Source organism: Poeciliopsis prolifica, unplaced genomic scaffold, assembly GCF_027474105.1.
Source record: "Poeciliopsis prolifica strain line A6 unplaced genomic scaffold, Auburn_PproV2 SCAFFOLD006, whole genome shotgun sequence".
NCBI lineage: Eukaryota > Metazoa > Chordata > Actinopteri > Cyprinodontiformes > Poeciliidae > Poeciliopsis > Poeciliopsis prolifica.
In genome coordinates, this window is record NW_026562381.1 from 3,601,243 (window position 1) to 3,620,972 (window position 19,730).

A 19,730-nucleotide genomic window follows, 5' to 3' on the forward strand; every position below is an offset into this window, starting at 1 on the left:
AATTAATCATGAGTCGAAGCCTTTTCACCAAATACTTTTGTATTTTTCAGTAAAAATAAGAAGTAGTGCTCCTCTTATAAGAGTTAAATTGTTGGGTACTCTATTCTCCTCTGCCACTTTGTGATCTTTGTACAATGTTGCTTCTGTATTGGCCAAAAATAAGAGATCTCAGTAAACTTGTTGGGTTTTAATGTGAGAGTAACAGTAAATTAGGATGAAAACAAATGCACCAGGGGAAAAACGCATCTTCTATGGTATATAAGCACTTTCTACGATTTGTTCAGTCCAATTTTTTTAGACTGTGACGTTGCGTCCTTCCTGTGTGCCTCCACAAAACTGATGTCACGCATGGATAAGTGCAGCTCAGAGACTGAAAGGGAGGAGAAGTGATCCAAGGCGCGCAGGAAAGCCGGTCGCTGATTGATTCTTCTTCTGGTTTATTACGCGCATTAAGAAGCTCTAAAAGGGAGCCGGTTAAACTTTTGTTTTCCTTTATATGTTAGCTTTCCTCTCTCTCTTTTTGGTGCACCTGTCCTGCTGACACAGCGGTCCATCCGTCTCTCCACCGCGGGCTCTGGAGTTGGGCTTCCCAGCTGCTGCGCAGGAGAGCTCCCCCGCGAAACCTGGATGGACATGGGATACATCAGAACCGCCGCAACTTTGCGCTTGTTCACCTGAAAAAGGCTTTGCAGATTTAAAAGACGCGTTTTGAAAGGATAGAGAGCGCTCCAAAGGGGGGGACGTTTGGTAGACATCTGGATCTAAAAAACCTCCGAAAGGGACCTGATATTGTAAACGCAACTTTTGTTTATTTTTTTGATGGTGGAAGGATGATTTCTTCCAGCTGCTTCCAACTGCTCGCCGTCATCTTCTGTTGCGCATCACTCACAGCTGGTAAGATATTGAATACAACTGTAGAGAAAAAATTGTAGCGTGAATATTGGGCAGTTTGGTTCTTTCAATGAATGATTGCAGCACTTCTGTTTGATTTTGGCTCTACTCTTAAAGGAAGCTCTGAATGTGAGTCGTTTTATACTGCTGGTTGTAACCTATGGAGTCCAACTTTTATGGGTTATTTTTTTAAATACAGAAAACAACTTGCACCCACATTTTAGGATTTTCTGTTTGAAGTTCTGACATCATCCGCTAGAGGCAGTATTGTCCCTTTGAAGTTTCTTAAAAATTTGGGTCGTAAAAATCAATTGAACCTGGCAGGTAAATTGGGAGATTTCTTTCTGGAAACATGAGAGTCATTTCATAGACACATTTGGTTTTCCCAGATTTTCTCAAGACTTTGCTCTTTGTTTTATTTTTGAGGGGAAACAGTTTATTCCAGGAATTGTTATCTCTGAGTGAAGAAGACAACATTGCAAGTTTTTCCTCTCTCTTTTTTTCTGTTTGTGAAATCAGCTTCATTGTTTGAGAGCAGCTCCTGCAAAACGACACGGAGCAGAAAACATGGATGTTCCTCCACCTTGTGTCAGGTCGATACACACTACGGCTTCCAAATAAACAACCCATCCAAACAAAGGAAACACTGTTCCCATTCTTACCCTTCGCCTCCCTCCTACTCACACACACTTTGAGCATATGAAGCTTTTGTTAGCAGTGTTTTTAAGTAGATTTCCTTCACTGTCCACACAAAGCGTGGGAAAGACGCACGCAGGAAACGGATGCAGCGACAAGAGGTAGCTTGGGATTGTTCTGGCTAGTAAAGGTCACGGAAATGTGACACGCTACCTGAGCACAAAAAATGTCTTCCTGTAACTTCTTGAGATGATTTTTAAATATCTCAAACCTGATGCACAAGACAATGGCAGAAAGGAAGCAGGGGGCATTGTTTCTTTGCAGTGGTAGAGTCATTAGTCATTTTATAAGACACAATCTGCTGATGTGTGTAACAGATTTGCTGAAGGACATAAAATTGCGATGAGTTTCTCTTAACTCAACAAAAGGATCAGAATTGTTTTTTTATCGTTTCTGAGTTATGCAGAGAAGGAATAGCACTTTTAAAGAATAAAAGCACTTTTTTAGTCAATTAGGGAGTCAAAGGAACAAAGTCACATAATTTGGTAATATTTAACTTTTAAGTTGCTTCAGGTTAGTCAACTTTGAGCAGTTAAACGCTTCTTCCTGCAAGAGAAAAAATTCTTCTAACTTCATAAATAAGCTTTGGGAATCATATTTTTAATAAATGTGGAGTCTAGCATTGCTTTCATTTATTGCATTTCCCTCATATACATAAAGCAGTAAAATAGGAGTGGCAAGAGGTCAGCCAAGTTCAGCGGGGGCTCATTGCTCGAGCCAAAAAAACAAAAACCTGATATGGACTGTCAAACAAGACGAAGAAAAATCATTCCTCCCAAGACGTCCTTCTTTACAAATTACTCTATATGTCTCTGTTCTTATTTGACTATTAGAACATCTGGTCCATCTGGATGCATGCAGCGACATATTTTCCTGAAGTCCTGCAGGGAATTTTAATTTTATGGGGCTTCTGTCTAACTACCTGCCCTGATTACACGTTATGGAGCAGGAATTCTTTAGGTTTACTTATCTAGACTCCCATGCAGGAGACTCCTGGTTCTTGGCTCATCTCAGCTTTATATAACTTAGATTGGCCACCCATCAAGTCCAGATGTTCAGTTCTTTTGCTTTTTTAAGAGGAGTCAGAGGCATTTTGCCCCCAAATCTCCAAAGGCTAATAAATGACTAATAAAAAAGAAGCTTGCAGTAACTGTTGTCATAACCTTGCAGTTGGCAGAAAAGGAGAAGAGGTTAGGAAGAATGCTTGTGAAAGAGAACTGCAGGACAAATGTTTCTTATTATGGCAGGTGACTGTGGTGGAGAAAGTGCTGGGAGTTTAGAAAATATAAATCCACTTTTGCTGCATTTAAATCCAATTTATCTCCCTCTCAATTAGGAATGCAAGGTATGTACTGTAGAAGTAATAGAAATGTGGCCTATGATAGAGATCTGTAGCCACGGCTAACCACGGTAAAAACAAACCGCGGCTTGTTGATGACGTAACCGGTTGGCAACAAAACAGAGCAAGCAGGAAGCAGCAAAGGAAGAGCTGGTTAAAAGGCAGATAAACAAGTGATCTGAACCTAGCTCAGGTTTAACCTCCCATGATGTTAGCGCGATGCTCAGATGGAGCGCGGCAGATGTCACGGTCAGACATTGGGGATTTATGAATTTTATATAAATTGTATCACAATATACAGCTCTGGAAAAACATGAAGAGCCCACTGAAGCCCACTGAAAAAATCCTGGTTATTCCACTATCTATTGATTTCTGAACTCTTCCTGAGAGAAAATATTAGTATTGTTTCTAAATAAATATAAACTTGTTTTCTTTGCATTATTTGCAGTCTGAAAGCCCTGTGTCTTTTTAGTTTCTCAACTTTTTCTCATTTTCTGCAAATAAATACTAACGTTTTGCTTGGAATTTCATAGACATGTTACTCATTTTACTCAGACACATACCTATAAAGAGTAAACCAGAGAAAATTGTAATTTTAAGTGGTCTCTTAATTTTTTCCAGAGCTGTAAATTGTGATATGAATTTTATGTCATATCGCACATCCCTTTCTGAATATTGTTTAATGTCATGAAGGTTGAACAAGAGAACAATATTGTTGACTAGCATTGCTAAAAAAATAAAATAAAATAAAAGATAGATTCCCTTTTTCTCTGCCGGGTTTGTCATAATTTCTTATAACAGAGCAGGAAACCAGGAATCTTCACAACCAGGAAGATGTGATGTATTTTCTGCAGAAGAAAAGGGAATTCCGCACATTATTTCCCGCACTTGAAGGGCAGAGTCTTGGGTTTTCCTGTTTGAATCTGTGACTCTATAGTCACCTCTTGCAGTAATACTGTCTCTTATTATGCAACAGCTGCTGCAAGCGACTGTCACGCACAGTTCAAAACAGATGACACCCTGGCAGAGGTCTTTCCTGTCTCAGGACTTCTGTTTATGTAACACTTTGCCTTTACAAACACTTTTTCTTTTGTTTTCTGTAACTTTTCAATTGTTATCTTTCAATTTCTACATGAAATTTGTTCAATATTTTATTTAAAAAGAAAACATTTGAATTGTTTCGCTTGCATTTTCACAAAGTGATGCATGATTGTATTTGTATTCAGGATAAAAGAATTACCAACCATATTTTCTAACAAAGGAAAATGTTATTTATGACAAAATATATTTGTCTTTTGATAACCAAGCTTTTACAATAAGTAAAATCATGTTTATCCAGAAACTTGACTAAAGAGCACATAAGTAAATCTCTGAATTTCAAGAAGGTTAAAGGAAAATTCCTCTAATTTTTCTGGCAACAATCATTTAAGCAATCATATCTGACCTAAAAGAGGAAACATTTTCTCTGGCTTAATAGCAGACAAAGGTTATAAGTCGTTTTATATAGTTTTTATTTTTTTCCACTGTAATTACCACACATTTTTCCACATCTAATATTATTCAATTGGTATATTCTTAGTGGCTTGAGCTGAAAATGACCCGTCCTCTTCCTCCTTAACGCTGTTTGATCCAAGCCTGCTCTTTCCCTTTAATAGATGCTAATAGGAACCAGCTCCAGGGCCTTTGAACCATCAAAATAAGCACAAATTCTGGGATTCTTCAGAAAATATCCAACAGGAATGCATCACACAGCTGGTACAGGGGGTTAGGAGAGTCTGGATGCTTTGCAGGGTCAGAGCTGGACAGCGGCAGGTGGGAATTGTGGGAAAGACGACGATGAGATTTCTCTCTTTATTTTTTGCTCTCTTGTCTTTATTTTCATGCCTGTGACCCCTGTTGTTTCATCCATCTGTATTTCATTACTGAGGAAAAGGGACTGAAATCATCTCAGCTTCAGAGGACAGGATGCCCAGTTTTCACATCGTTTCTCTATTGGCGGGTTTCGATTTTCAAAATGTAAGTCAGACTTATTTATTTAAGTTTGTAACAGCGTTTGGTCCATATCAAGATCTTAAAGTTCTTAAAGGGCCAGAATGTATCAATAAAATCCACTAAACTGTTAAAATATTAATAAATAGCTTCTTTATTATAATATGCTCAGCGAATGTTCTCTGCTTCGCTTACATAAAACCCAGTCTGGCATTTTCCTTCAGTAATTGCAAACAGAATTAATCTGTATGTAATTTAATCTCAGAATAAATCCAGCTGCTTTTCTTCAGAAAACAAACAGCATCGCAAAGATGAAGAAATACACCAGAAAGGTCAGGAAAAAAGATGAGGGTAAGCAGAAAAAACTCATCCCAACGTTTGAACACCTCAAATGAAAAAAGTATTTTTCAAGAGAGATTAACGGCTCTGGGAGGGAATTAAGATAATAATTAGTCGTAGGCAGAGGAGGCAGAGCACCTAAAAATTATACTTAGTAAGAGTAGAGATACTGAAACATAATTTTACTCAAATAAATGTAATAAAACTAGTTACTACTCAACTCTCGTCATTATGCAAAAGAGGAAAGCCGTTGTTGAATTTCAGCTGTGGCAAAACAATCAGTTTCACCACAGCTTTGATCAGATCGAACCAAAGTGAAACATAAAGCACTATTTGTAATAAGAAACATGGTAATGGCAGTATCATGCTGCGATCAGAGGAGCATTTTCTCTGCTGTGTAACTAACAAAAGTATTTCTCCAAAGCGTTGACTCAGGGAGGCTGAGTACATATCCATCTTTCACTTTTAACTCTTATTAAAGAAACAAAGAAGACCAAGTGTGATATTTCCTCCACTTCACAATACCTTTTAGTTTCTATCAAGTAAAATCCTAATATTCTGTTTGGGGTCACAGAATGGGAAATGGTTCAATGGGTCGGTTCGGAGACACATAGAGCAGAAAATCTCTGATGTAGTTAAAATTGTGTGGTGAAACAACATGACAGCGTGTGAGAGAAAAGCCCTCCCAGTCTGCTCAGCCCTAAACAATAAAACAATGATGTTGTAATATTTAGTTAGGAAGTGGATATTAAGTGCCACTGCCAACGTTGGCTCTTTCTTAGCACAACAGCTGTTCCAAATAATAGGAAAATACTTGGCCAGCGTGCAGAGTGTGTGTATTCCTAAACGCTTTGTGCTTGTCAGGGTTTCCAGGTGCAGATGTGCTTACACATGCATGTCCATCAGCTTGGGTTTATGCGACTTCATTGTTTAGGCCTCCCCAAAGACGCTCAAACTCTATTTGAAGGATAGAGTTGATAAAGTTTGTGTTCCTGGGCTGCCGTGTCAGTCTGTTCAGGGATTTTCTGAAAAGAAGGAAACCGCATCTGTGACGGTGATTGCTCCTGAACATCAGAGGGAATCACACAGCGCTTCCTCTGTTAGAGAGATTTTACTATCATTATTGTTACTAAATAATGAGGTGCAACAAGTACACAAAGAACAGCAAACCATATAGAAGTAGCAACAACAGTCACGGGTTATTATAGCATCATGTACAGGGAAGTTAGATAACACACTGAAAGTAGTTTAATAGGTTCAAACTCACAAAACAAAGATTTCTTTTATTGAATTTACATTTCTAAAAAAAAAATTCATTAAAAAAATTGTGAAAACCAAGTAGAATATTATTTCAATGTAAAATAATGAGTTTTTCTATATTATTGATTATAAACTAACTGACATCTCCCCAAAAATTGGAAAAATTTGAAAATGTATAACATTTTTGAATTTATACAATTTTCAAAATGTCTATTTTTTTCCAGAATAATTTTTTTTTTTAATTTATAAAAAATTTAGATACATTTTTCCAATTCAGAAGTGTGGGAAAATGTATTTAAAAACTTGTAAAAATAAAATAAAAATAATAAATAAATACAAATAAAAATTACCTGAATTCAGTTGAAAAAAATTATAAATTTCTTAAAGTTTATAACATTTAAAATTTATGTTAAAAATTACAATTTTTAAATTAGAAAAATAAGAACATTTATTAAAAATTAATCAATCTTTATTTTAAAAAAATACTTGAATTTTTCCAAATTTATGAATAACATTTTATTTACAATTTATATTTTCAATATTACGGCACTGGTATAAAATAACATATAGAGCAGTAACAATGTGTTTCTGCAATGGGGCATGAGTTTCTTGATTTTTAGCTCTCTGGAAGTGATTTGAAACATATTTGACCTGCAGGACAAATAGCAACAGAAGAGAGAATCAAACATTCGGAACACAAGGTCTAAATAAAAAAAAGAATCTGGTTGACACATGCAGCAGCTCTTTGACTGTCCGAGCAGCTGCTCGCTCCGGACCTCCATCCGATTCAACAACCTGCCCTCCGGTGCCGGAAACACGCGCAGCGGGTCATCACTTTGCAGGGGCAGAGGCAGAACGGCACAAAAGAAAGAAACCCACAAGCATAGCAATGCAGTGAATCATGGGAATTTCCACCGGTGTTTTGCATTCCTAGCGAGAAACTGTGACTGACACACACCATTACTGAGGAACTGTAAATGCTGAGCTGTGTGTGTTTATGTGTCTTTGCAGGACAAGTGGACAAGGATCCTAAAATCCGTCCCTCTGATAATCCACTGGTTCTTCATAAAGGAAACTTGTTGAACCTCACTTGCAGGTACGCAGCGCAACACACCAGTGATGGTGAAGTTTATATTTCCCCAAAGCTGCACGAGTTCTTATAGATATTTTAACATAAATTATAATTAACCAGACTTACACTGCAAAAGCACAAAGTTTTACCAAGTATTATTAATCTAGTATCTAGTGCAAATATCTTAGTACACTTGAAATAAGAAGAAATTAACTTAAAAGTTACTTTTCAGCATCATATGAGCTTGCTTTAAATCAATATTTCCTCAATATTGATGAAAAAGTATTTTTTTCACTGGCAGATTATTTAACTTATAATTTATATATGTTAAAATTCGAGTATTTTTTAAAATACTAAAATCCATCATATGTCTTGATGAAAAACTACTTGTGAGTTAGTTTGTCGCATTTGAAGTGTATTAAGATATTTGCACTAAAGTTGGCCAAAAGTACTTGGTAAGATTTTATGTTTTTGGAGTGTCTTAACTTGACATAGTAAATATTTCATAGAAGACATATTCAAAATGTGAATATTTATTATGAAACTTTATTAATTTTTATGCATCTGTTGGTATTTTTGTGGATTTAATCCACATAATATGAAGTTTTGGTTTCAAAGGCATGACTATTAATGGCTAGTTTTAATAACCATACAAAACCAGAGAAATCCAGTTGATATTTATCTAGTTTTTGATTTGTTTTCATAGCAGCACCCAATAGAGAGTTCAAAAATGCAATTGTCTTGCTTTTATATCTTATATGAGGCTGCAGACCAGAGGAAAAATAAACAACCACAGTGTTTGACAGGAACCAGTGGTGGTGGTGGTCCAAATTTATCGGCCTCTTGCTATTTTCCTTAGAGCTGGTGGGACCCGAGTGCGTTACATTCACATTTAGAAAGTATTTAGGGCATTGCATCATTTCGCAGGCTTGCAAAGAATGCGCAGAAACTCGTGGCTATCTAATGTAATGCTTCCCTACAAGGCGATATATGGCGAGCCTCTCGGAGGAGGCATATAGGCCTGCGTTGTTTTCTGTCACTGGATGAGAACTAAAGGTTGGTTGACCCAAAAGTTTCTGCAGGCAAAGTCTACGGCATACTAGACATGTTTGATGTTCCTGTGGGATCGCTTTAATGAGAGTTTTAAAATGGGTTTTGCGTGGAAAGAATGTGTTAGCTGAGCACGTCTTTCAAGAGAAACATGTTCCCATGTGAAAGTTCAAGGTATCGGATGACTCGAGATTAACTCCAAATAAACTCAGGATGAACATCAGGGCAGAAAATCCCCAAAGGGGGGGAAGCAGCCGCTGCCGTTCTGAACCGAAAAGATTGCAAGGCCGTTTGCCAGCTGTGACACTTTAACTAAAAATAGTTCTGAAATATGCACAGAGTTGGTAAATATAATCATCTGCGCCTCTCTCTCTTTCTCTTTCTTTTTTTCAGAGGTCATGGGATCTTACAATGGATTCTTGCAAATCGACTGATCCAATTGGAGGAGGGTGTGAAGGTGGAAAAGTGTGACTCCAAGCATCACTCACACTGCAGCAGACTCACAATTACACACTTAACGGCCAACGACACGGGGACGTATACCTGCAAATACTCCAAATCTGGCTCAGAGCATTCCACCTCAGTTTACGTCTATGTGGAAGGTGAGACGGAGGAAACACTCCTGACAAAATGTTGACCCAATGCAACATCGGGTCAACAGTGCAGGTTTCAAAAACATGCCTCCAATGTTTTTAAAGTCTAATTTAAGAACTAGTCCTGCGAGAAACTTAAATTAATCAATCAAAGCAACACTTCATCTCTGTTTTTAATGCGAGAAAAACGTTATAAAATGATATAAAAATCCCCAAATGTGTTTTATACAACTTCCCCTCTTTAGAAATATTACTCATCAAATGTCTTTTGAATTTTTTTTATTAAAGCAAATACCGATCAGTCCCTTTCAAACAAACAGTTTAGACTTTTGTTCCCCCCAAAATTTCAAGAGCTGATTTTTTTACATGCAAATTTTTTCGGTGCAAATTTAAGTTTAAATTTAATAAATATTTTTCATCAATATCAAGGAATCATTGACTTAAAACAATCTCCTATATACTGCTGAAAAGTTACTTACAAGTTAGTTTTGTTTGGTGAGATTTTGTGTTTTTTCTGTGCAAAAATTAGATATTTTTTATTCATACATGTGCAAATTAGTAGATTTAAAGTACCTAACAAACATCTTTATCTAGAGTGGGAAAAAAAAATAAAAATTCAAGGGATTTTAGCACCAGAAAATTAAATAAAAAATATCTCATTTTAAAAGTTGGCGTATTCAAAAATGTATTTTCAATAGAAATTGATGCATTAAAAGTGCTGAAAGGACACAAATCGTTCTATTTTGTTAAAAAAAAAACTTTTAAAAAATCCTAAAAAAAATTATATTCATTTATTCAGTAAAGCAAGAGGGTTAAGATGCATAACAAAAACAAATAAATCTCTAACCATGCTAGAAAGTGAGACAAAGTGGAGAAATATATTTGAAGAATTGCTTTTCTCTAAAATAAAAACCATAAATATATTCGACAACACGATTAAATCTAGATTTGTAGAAACAGGGAAAGCATTGTTCTTCAGAAGACCTGCCAAGGAATAACAGACCACCAAAACACTCAGACAGGCCAGAGAGGGTTAGGCATCAACCTGAGAGATAACCACGAGGTCAAAGGTTATCCCAAATGAGCTGCAAAACTTCAGAGCGTCAGTCAAAGCTGCAGACCTGCTTTTTATGATAAATGGTCCCAGATTCAAAAAGAAAACATGAAAAAGAAGAAAAAATGCTATTAGAAAATCTGATTTTTTCACATAAAAGATATTTTCCCATGTTTGCCAATAGAGCAAGTAGTTTTTTTTTAATCAATAATAAGTAATTATTGAATTTGAAGGCGTTTCTACATCTTGTTTAAAAGTTAGTTTTGTTTTATTTCAGCTATACTAAAATGCTTGCACTAAAAATTAGAACAAAAATTTTGTGTTTTTGCAGTGAATCAAACGTTTTGAAAGAAAATAACCCAAATCTTGTTCTTTTATCGAGAATAAATTTGCTGAATTGAACCAAAACATTTTTTAAACTTGATGTCGATTCAGGTTTGGATCATTAAAGATCCAAACCAGTTTTGGATCTTTAATGACCATAAGAAATGCTTTATTTGCTTTATTTTGGATTCTTTTTTTTTTTCTAAATTAGTTTCGACTCAGTGATTTTGACAAAAACCTTTGGACACCTCTGCAAAAACACCAAACCCTACCAAGTATTTTTAATCTAGTTTCAAGTTCAAATGTCTTAGTAGAATTTAAATAAGACAAACCTACAAACAAACATTTTCCATAATATAAGGCATCAAAACATCTTTTTTCACTTCTTCTTAAAAGCAAGTATTTATCAGTCCTTGTGAAACAAAGCAATTTTTTAAAAAACGTTTTTCAACATATTTAGACCCCAAATTTTAACTTTATTGATAATCTTTGGTGCAGAATAGTTTAAATATTAATGCACACCAGAAACTCCTCTAGCTATATATACCCTGTTCCGAATTATTATGCAAATTGGATTAAAGTGTCAGAATAATTTGGAACAATGCATTTTGAGTTTTTACTGTTCTCAAGGGGAGCTTTGTTCAGTGAAATTTGATTTATACCGTAATAGTTCATGACTTGAAAATTATACTATTGTTTGCATTGAACATTTGAGAAAATTTGAGAAAATATCACTCGCATAACAATTTGAAACATGGTGTAAAGTTGTGCTTATCCTCCATTTTTCTGGCAGTCTGCAGCCTCCTTCATTGGTTTCCCTCTGGTTTCCTCAGAGAAACAGAGAGTGGGAGTAGTTTGTGCTGTGGTTTCTCCTGGAGGTTAAAGGGTGAGCCTGATTGCACAGGAAACTCTGGTCATTGACTGATTTCCTGCTCCTGCTACTGTTTCCAAAGTCTTCCCTAAAGCATTGCATCGCACCGGTTACAGTTCCTGTACTCTTCAAATGGAGCCTGAGCTGAAACTCCAAAGCTAAGAAGTTTATATAAATACAAAGTTCTTAGATTTGAGTCCAAGAAATGGTTTGCGTTCGAATGAAGCTGGATACTCTTCATTTCCTTCCTTGTTGCTCTGGGAATGTGGTTTCCACTCTGCCCGTGTTTAGTCTGGCAAACTATTTTCAAAGCCCCTCAGTTGTTTATTAGATTATGATACACGCTTACTTCTCAGATAAAAGTCCCTTCATCACAGCAATAATGCTTGACCTCACACCGATCACAGACTGTTTGAGTTCCCATCGTTGTAGTTTGATGCCTGGCTGCCCAGCAGGCGCTAAGCTAAGAGCTCCTCCTGGGCTCTGCAGCCTTATCTGGGCAGAATCAACTAATCGGTTCATCTCTGCGTTGAATTCCTGGACTTTGTCCTTTTTCAGCTCAGGCCATCCAGCGGGAAGGCTCGGGCAATGATAAAAATATGTGCCAATCCTTGGAGCGTCATGGGAAGTTGGAGACAATCCCAACTGACTGAGTGAAGTATGGCTGCACAGACTTTATTTCTAAAGGAGGGATGGACAGAAACCTGAAATACAAATGGATGAAGGCAGAGGAGCATCAATTCTTCCTAATACTTTGAACAATAATGTCATAAATATATTGATTATGACAGGTGTTTTATTTTTAATTTAGATCTTATGACGCATAAATTAAAACATTTAAAACAAAGAAATTATAAAATTTAAGGTGGTTTTCTTATGAAGCAAGATTACTGTTTCATTATTTCTGTTTCTCTGTTCTTGTGTCTTTCTTTCTCTCTTTCTTTCTTCCTTTCCTTCAGTCTTTCTTTCTATTCCTGCTTTTTCTTTTTCTGCTTCCTTTAGTTCTACAATTCTTTCTCTCTTTCTTTCTCTCTTCTTTCCTTTATCTCCTTTCTTTTGCTTTTCCTTTCTTTCTTTTTTCTTTCCACATTTATTAGTTTTTCATCCTTTGTGTTTTTATTTTTGCCTGTCTGTCAGTCTGAATCTCAGTCTGTTTTTCAATTGCTTTCTCTGCTACATATTTTCATATATGGTGGTAACTTTAGTGGCTTTTTTCCTTTGCAGACCCTAAACAACCGTTTGTTGAGCCTCACACTCCTACACCTCTGATTCTGAGCATTTACGGAGAAGAAACGCTCCTCGTCGTGCCATGCAGGACCACCTCGCCTAATACTGTTGTACGCCTGATAGCGGTAAGAAAACCGTCGCACTTCTTCCGCTTGTGAGGTTAAATAGTTGTAAGCGCTCATGTGAAACTCTGAAAAATCACGCAGTGCATCATCTGAGAAAACAGAACTGTTGTTAATTTAACAGCAGGGAGTCTTTATTTATCATCTGTGCAGGGTCTCCATCAGGAACCAAACTGGTTCCCACACTTGATGTGTGGTCAACATATTTTTACTCAAGTAAAAGTAAAAAGAAACCATTTAAAGAACTTACAAAAGAGTATAAAAGTATTTGGTGAAAAAGTGACTAAATGTTTCAGGGTTTTTTTTAGTTTCTACTCCAAATATCTTAGTGGCTTACAAGTAACTGTAGTAAGAAACATAACCTTGTTTTAGGTCAATAATTCCTTTAAATTTATGTAAAAGTTCTAGTTTCATTGGCAGATCATTTCACTTTCAATAATAAATTTGTCCCATGTCATAAATTAAATAATCTGCAATTGGATCTAGAACTTTTTCATCAGCATTAAGGACTTATTGACTTAAAATAAACTCTTATTTCTTTGTGAAATAATATTTGCACAAGAAACATTTAGACCAAAACAACATGCTAAAATATTGTGTTTTTGCAGTGTGATCAAAATATAGTGATTTTTTTTCCAAAGCCTTGCTCCAGTAAATGAGCAAGCTCCGCTGCGGTAAACAGAGTCGCGTTGTCTGCTTCCTGTGAGGACAGGAAGGTGCTCCAGGAGCGCTCCTCTGCAGAAATAGACCTGGAGACCAAATTTAGCCTCATATCTTTTGTAGCATCAGGAAATGTAACAAAAAAGAAACAGCACACAGTTCAGGAAACGGCAGGTATAAAGCATTTAACGACATCCATTCATTATTTCATCTGAAGTTCATCACATCAGAATCTAATGGCACAGATTGTACAAACTTCCTGTTTTTATTACGACTGTGACCCCGTTCCTTCCTTCCTTCCTGGCCTCCTTACTTCCTTCTCATCCTTTGCCTCCTGTCCCAACCCAACGCTTGTCTCCTGACCTGGGAACAAACAGGAGCAGAGCCTGTGCTCCACTTGCATGAATGATTGCAGAGGTCACGCTCAGTATACACAGTTAAAACTAATTAGATGCTCACTGTAGCAGATGTTAGTCCCCAGGTGATCTTAGTAAAGCAGAAGTTACATATTAAATGAAGTTGAAAGCTTTTCTCTGCAGTCAGTGATGTTTAGCAGACACGTTTTTATATGTCCATTTGTGTCTGTGCTGCTTCTAAAAAAAACACAAGCACTTAAAAAGCTGCTTTTTTGCCAATAAGTTAATCTTTTTTGGAGTCTGAAAAATGAGCCATGTCAAAAGCCTTCCTGCACCGTTACCTAGCAACCCCAGCGGAATTCTGCCTGTTACCTAGCAACCCAGGCAAAGCTCCAGTGTTTGCTGCATAATGGCTGCTGGAAAGGAAGAGTGTTTTGTTATTGACTCACCATCCAGAAACCACCTGCTGCATTCTTGTTGGTTGTGCAGGAGGCTCTACTAAGCCTTTTCAAAGATGTACGGTCGTATAATTGCGAATGTGTTTGCAGCCATTTTCACACGCAAGCGTTGGGTCTGGGGGCGTGGCCAGCAGCAGCTTTTGTTGTTTCATAGCATTTCATTATGAAAGGAGCTCAAAGGCAGAACTAACTATTATGTTTTATGCATCCTATAGACCTACAATTGCCTGTTCAAAACAGCATATTAGGTGGCTTTTAGAAATGTTATTTAAAACAAATGGCCTTGCCTTTAATCACTACAGTATCCACCGCTGTCAAGAGAAACGGATAAAGAGAAGGTGTGGGATCCCAAAGTGGGGTTCAAGATTCCTTATACTTACTATACGCTGCTCACCTGTAGCACTGAAGTCGGTGGGATCCAGTTCCAGTCCTCCTACATTCCCCATAGATTCTGTAAGTTCAAATTTCATTATGAAATTTGCAGAAAATGAAACATTTACTAACGTATTTTCCTTCGTTCTCCAGCTAAAGATATAAATGATTTAAAAGTTACACCAGATCGTGTCAAAGTGTTGGTTGGCGACACGCTTGTCCTTAACTGCAGCGGGGAGACCAGACCAAACGGAAGAATAAGATTCACCTGGGATTTTCCGAAGCTTAAAGTAAGCAAGGCCTGGCTTTGTAAAAATAACCGTCAAAACGTACAGTAATGATGCTTACGATGCTTTTTTCCCAGGAAAATCGATACCATACGACCAAAGCCGATCTGATACTTGGTCGTTTGAACAAAATGAGCAAGACGTTGGTGTTGCCAAACATAACAATGGAAGACAAAGGAGTGTATCTCTGCAAAGCTGCGACTGATGCAACAACATACCACAATGCTTCAGCTAGAGTAACTGTTTATGGTGAGCATGATGTAACAGATATGATACATTATTATGATGTAATGATATGAGAATAATTTGAATATTACCTATTGTTGGAGTGGGTTTCTGTCTTATTTATAATTTCTTTTCTGCTGCAGAGCATCCATTCCTCAACATATCTCATAAGCACAGCAGTAGCGGGATAGTGATTGTCAGAGAGGATACAAAGAAAATCGTGTTGGAGCCCAAAGTCAAAGCGTTGCCACCACCAGACGTGATTTCATGGTAAGAAAGCAAGTGGTACAAGGTTTCCTGGTCAGACGAGAACACGATTTGAAAACTAACACTGTTCGTCTACGGTGAAACATGGTGGAGGCAGCATCATGCTGTGGGTGTTTTGTTATCCATGAACCAGAAAAAGACTTGAAACTGGGGCAACAACATAGAAAATGTCTTGTTATAAGTAAAACAATCTGCCAGTGGAACCACTACATTAATCATTTACTTACAGCAAGCTTCTTTATCTTGCTAAAAAGTTATTAATAACTCATGTTTAGTGAGATGATTTGCACTGGACCAAAAATACTTGGTTAGATTGTGTTTGGTTGCAGTGAGAGGATGTTGATGATCTGCTGCACTACAAAAACACAAAATCGAATATTTTTGGTCTAGTGCAAATCATCTTAGTAAACTTGAAATAATACAAACTAAGTTAGTTTACTAAAGTAAGTTAGTAAGCGAACATAGTGGAGATTACAAGTTAGTAAACTTGCAAACTAACAGGTTAGTTTGCTAAACTTAGGTAACTAAGTCAACTTAGTAAACTAACTTAGTTTAATAACTTGTGAACTTACAATCTGGCTCAGATTATAAGTTAGTTTTGTCTTATTTCAAGAGTAGTAAGATAGTTGCACTTGGAACTAGACGAAAATACTTTAAGATTTTGTGTTTTTACAATAGAAATAAATTATTCAGTCATCATGACAACATGTTTTTCTCCCTCCAAATCTCAGGTACAAAGACGGCGTCGGCATTTTTAGGAATTCAACCTGCTACAGGATGTCTGGCTACAGCTTGTCCATCCTTGAACTGAAGCAGAGGCACTCTGGGGTCTACACAATAACCGTGGGCAGCCACGGCGTGTTCAGGAATCTGAGCTACACTCTGATCGTTGAAGGTAGGCCAGCGCTGCGCTGCGCTCTGAGGTAATGCGGACTGAGGCCCAGCTGCTCTGGACGGCAGGTAGCAGCTCCAGAATGAGAGGAATTTGGGGGCTTGTTGTTTCCAGCGCTGGATTGACACAGCTCGGGCAGCTGTTGTTGATTACTGAGGCTCTTCTGAAGGGGCTTGGGGCGGCGTGTAAACGGCCACAGCGCTATTGTGCTGCTCGCATGAGCACACACAGGCAGGGCTGCTCACAGAAACAAAATGTTCCATGCAGCAAGTACAAGGACCTGGATTTCAGTGTTTTGATGACTTTATGAGCGATGCTGATGGCCGTTAACACTTGAGGCTGTAAATATTTTGGGCCTGTTAAGGGTAGTCTGCTTTCTATAGAGAACAGAGAGGTGCTGCTTGCCATGGTGGGGGAGAGAGGGCGCAACCTTTTCTATTGGCTTCTTTAAAGTTTTCTGAGAAATCCCGATGGCGTGCCAAAACGTGGAAAACTCGGACCCCTTCTGGCGTGTGTAATCTTTATTTATGATTCTTGACTGTTAGACTTTGTGCCAGTTTTAGTTATTAGAATGACAAAAAAAACAAAGAAGTGCTCAGACAGAAATAAACAAAAGTAAATAAATATTTCTGGCAACGATTAGAGAACTATGTGGGTTTTGATGTTTGACATTATGAACGAGTTCTGGATGTTTGACGGATGGATGTGGGATATTTCACAGTTCATACTTCAATCTTGTACAACAGTTATTTAAGTAATCAATTATGCTGTCAATTATTCTGATGATTAATCGATTAATCGAATAAAAATTGGTACATTCTGCTTTTTTTCTTTTACCCACTTAAGCCTTTTCTTAAGGAACACATTTAAATATGTAAATAAACATTTCAGCTTCCTTTTTGATGATTAAAATTTTTTTAACATTTTATTGAAATGCAATAACAAAGCAGTCTTTTGGTGAAGACTTGATTTGTAGCAAAGAATGCATCTCCATCTAAAAAATACTTCCAACATCAACATGTGAAAAGCTCAATGCTTTCTGATCTGGTGATTATTTATCAATTAACTGATTAATAATTTTATTTTTTAAAAAAGGTGCTTAATATAAAATTTTTCAGATAAAAGACATTTACATGCAAAAGTTTTTGTATCCTAGACGCAAAATTTATATATTTTTTAACACAGTTTTTGTTGTATAACTGATCTCAGTATATTGATTTTTTTTCAGCAAATATGCTTTATGTGAGTCTATGTATTAATGATTAATCAATTACAAATTATTTGATGATTATTTCATTGATTGATTGAAGTATATTTATTTGAACTACTTACATCACTCTTACATTTATTTATATATCTATAAATATAAATAAATATATTACATATATTTATATATTACATTTTATCACATATGGTCATATTTCTCTTATTAACATTTAACATCTTGGATGCAGTAGCTTGTCAATTAATAAGCATTTTCAATAAAGTATATTCTTCTTTCCTCTAATCACAATTAATCAAAATAAATCATAATTAATCCTATTAGTCATTTCAGCCCTACAGCTTTGTGAATATTTAGGAGTTGATTAGTGATCTGGACAATCTACTCAGTTGGCACAAGTATCTTGATCTGCTGCTTGTTACACGGTTAAATCAATGACTGGAGCTTGAGGTCACAGAAAGGTCGCTCTCTGACCTCCAGCGTCCCGGATCTCCAGCCGTCCTGCCATTCTTCCTCTGCAAAGTGTCTAAAGGATAATTGGACTCAAAGATGCCGTTTTCCCTCTCGGCTTTCCGTCATGATCGTCGTTTTTCATTAAAAGACATTTTGGAATACCACAACCTGTTTTCTCTCTCTCTTTCCTCGTAGTGAAGCCGACTATTTCTGAGGCGGAGCTCTCCAACCAGGACGTGCAGCCCTACATGGCCGGCAAGCAGCATCAGCTGACCTGCACCGCCTTCGGCCTGCCGCTGCCCAGCATCACCTGGCTGTGGCAGCCATGTCACACCAGCACAACGGTGAACAGCGAACAGTGAGTCACCATCTTGGTTTTGTTTTCAGTCACGGTTCTTTAGCTTCCCGCTCGACAAAAAACTTTACTGGAAGCTTAAACATCAAGTTCACAGAGGTAAAACCAAATCAGTGTTCACTTTTTCTGAAACTTGGGATTTTCTACCAACTGTTTCTACCAACAGTCTTTTTTACCAACTGGTTCAGGATCATGATGGGACACAGATGATGCTTTCTGACACAGATCCCCGCTCACTATACACCAGTAATCCTGTGCTAACATGCAGCTTTTAAAGCAAAAGAGTAGCTTAAATAAACAGAAATCAGATCACTTTAAGAAAAATCTCTTCTAAAACTGTTTTTCATTTACAATAACAAGAATTTCATGTTCCAGTTCTAAATTTCAGAAAACAACTATAACAGATTTGTGCACAAACAATCATGATTCTCTTTTTTTATTAATTCAGAAAAAAATATTTGTTCTGAACTTTGAAAGAATATAGGTTTTTTTTTCTTTAATTTAAGCTGTAAGGACGGAATGAGCCAATAATGACCACGAGATTCACTACAAGTGTTTCCAAGTATCAGGAAACGCTTATAATAGGAAACTGAGTCACCGTTCCGCCCTGGGCAGCCAATATTGCAACACATCCACTCTGATTCAGCTCAGTCTGTCCCCAAAGATGACAAATATATCAAAACATGGAAACAGTCGAGAACTGCCCTCTCCTTTCTGGTCAGTAGCTCTGTGGGCTGAATGAGAAACATGGGAGAAATAATTTAAATCTCAGATTCCCGGAGCTGAGTGACTTTGCACAAATGCCGGCCTGGAAGTGAACCCGCGAAAAGAATAAATATTAGGACATTTACAGAGGTCCCGGCCTGTTGGGGGTATCAGCAAACGTTGGAGTGCTAAAATCAGCAAAACAATGGGCCATTACATTTGGCATATCCGCCTCAGACGACGCTGACAAAAACAACAAAGTGGACTGAAGGAGACTAAATTATGTTTCATGCTGGATGATTTTAATCTGCAAGTTTTTGCATTTTCTCCAAGAACAATGTGTGGTTTATAGATTTCTGATAAATCAAAGCTGAGGTTGAACAAAGTCTGTGTGCAGACCTAAGCATAATCGAGGCTGGCATCAGGAACAGTGGCTGCACTGTGGTGACCAGCTAATGAGACGGAGGAACAACTGCAGCCTGGTGGGGGGCCAATTGCACAAAAATGTTTGTTCTATGCAAGCGTCGCACAACACAGAATATGTCACTGTAAATCCAAAACGTGGCCCTTCAAGCTCAGACCTCAATCTTAACGGGGACGTATTTTACAAAACTTCTTCCATTTGGATCTCAACTGCTTCTCAAAAAAAAT

General features: G+C 37.2%; 1 protein-coding gene across 1 annotated transcript in view; it reads left to right on the forward strand.

Moving 5' to 3' along the window:
* Window positions 1–331: 331 nt before the first annotated feature.
* The window catches only part of LOC129360563 (vascular endothelial growth factor receptor kdr-like), a 52,646-nt gene continuing 33,247 nt past the window's right edge, over window positions 332–19,730 (forward strand). Inside the window, 10 exon segments of the mRNA XM_055030881.1 lie at window positions 332–894; window positions 7,526–7,610; window positions 9,030–9,238; window positions 12,703–12,830; window positions 14,604–14,754; window positions 14,827–14,963; window positions 15,038–15,209; window positions 15,329–15,455; window positions 16,184–16,347; window positions 18,215–18,377. Coding sequence (XP_054886856.1) covers window positions 831–894; window positions 7,526–7,610; window positions 9,030–9,238; window positions 12,703–12,830; window positions 14,604–14,754; window positions 14,827–14,963; window positions 15,038–15,209; window positions 15,329–15,455; window positions 16,184–16,347; window positions 18,215–18,377 — 1,400 coding nt within the window. The 5' untranslated portion in view covers window positions 332–830.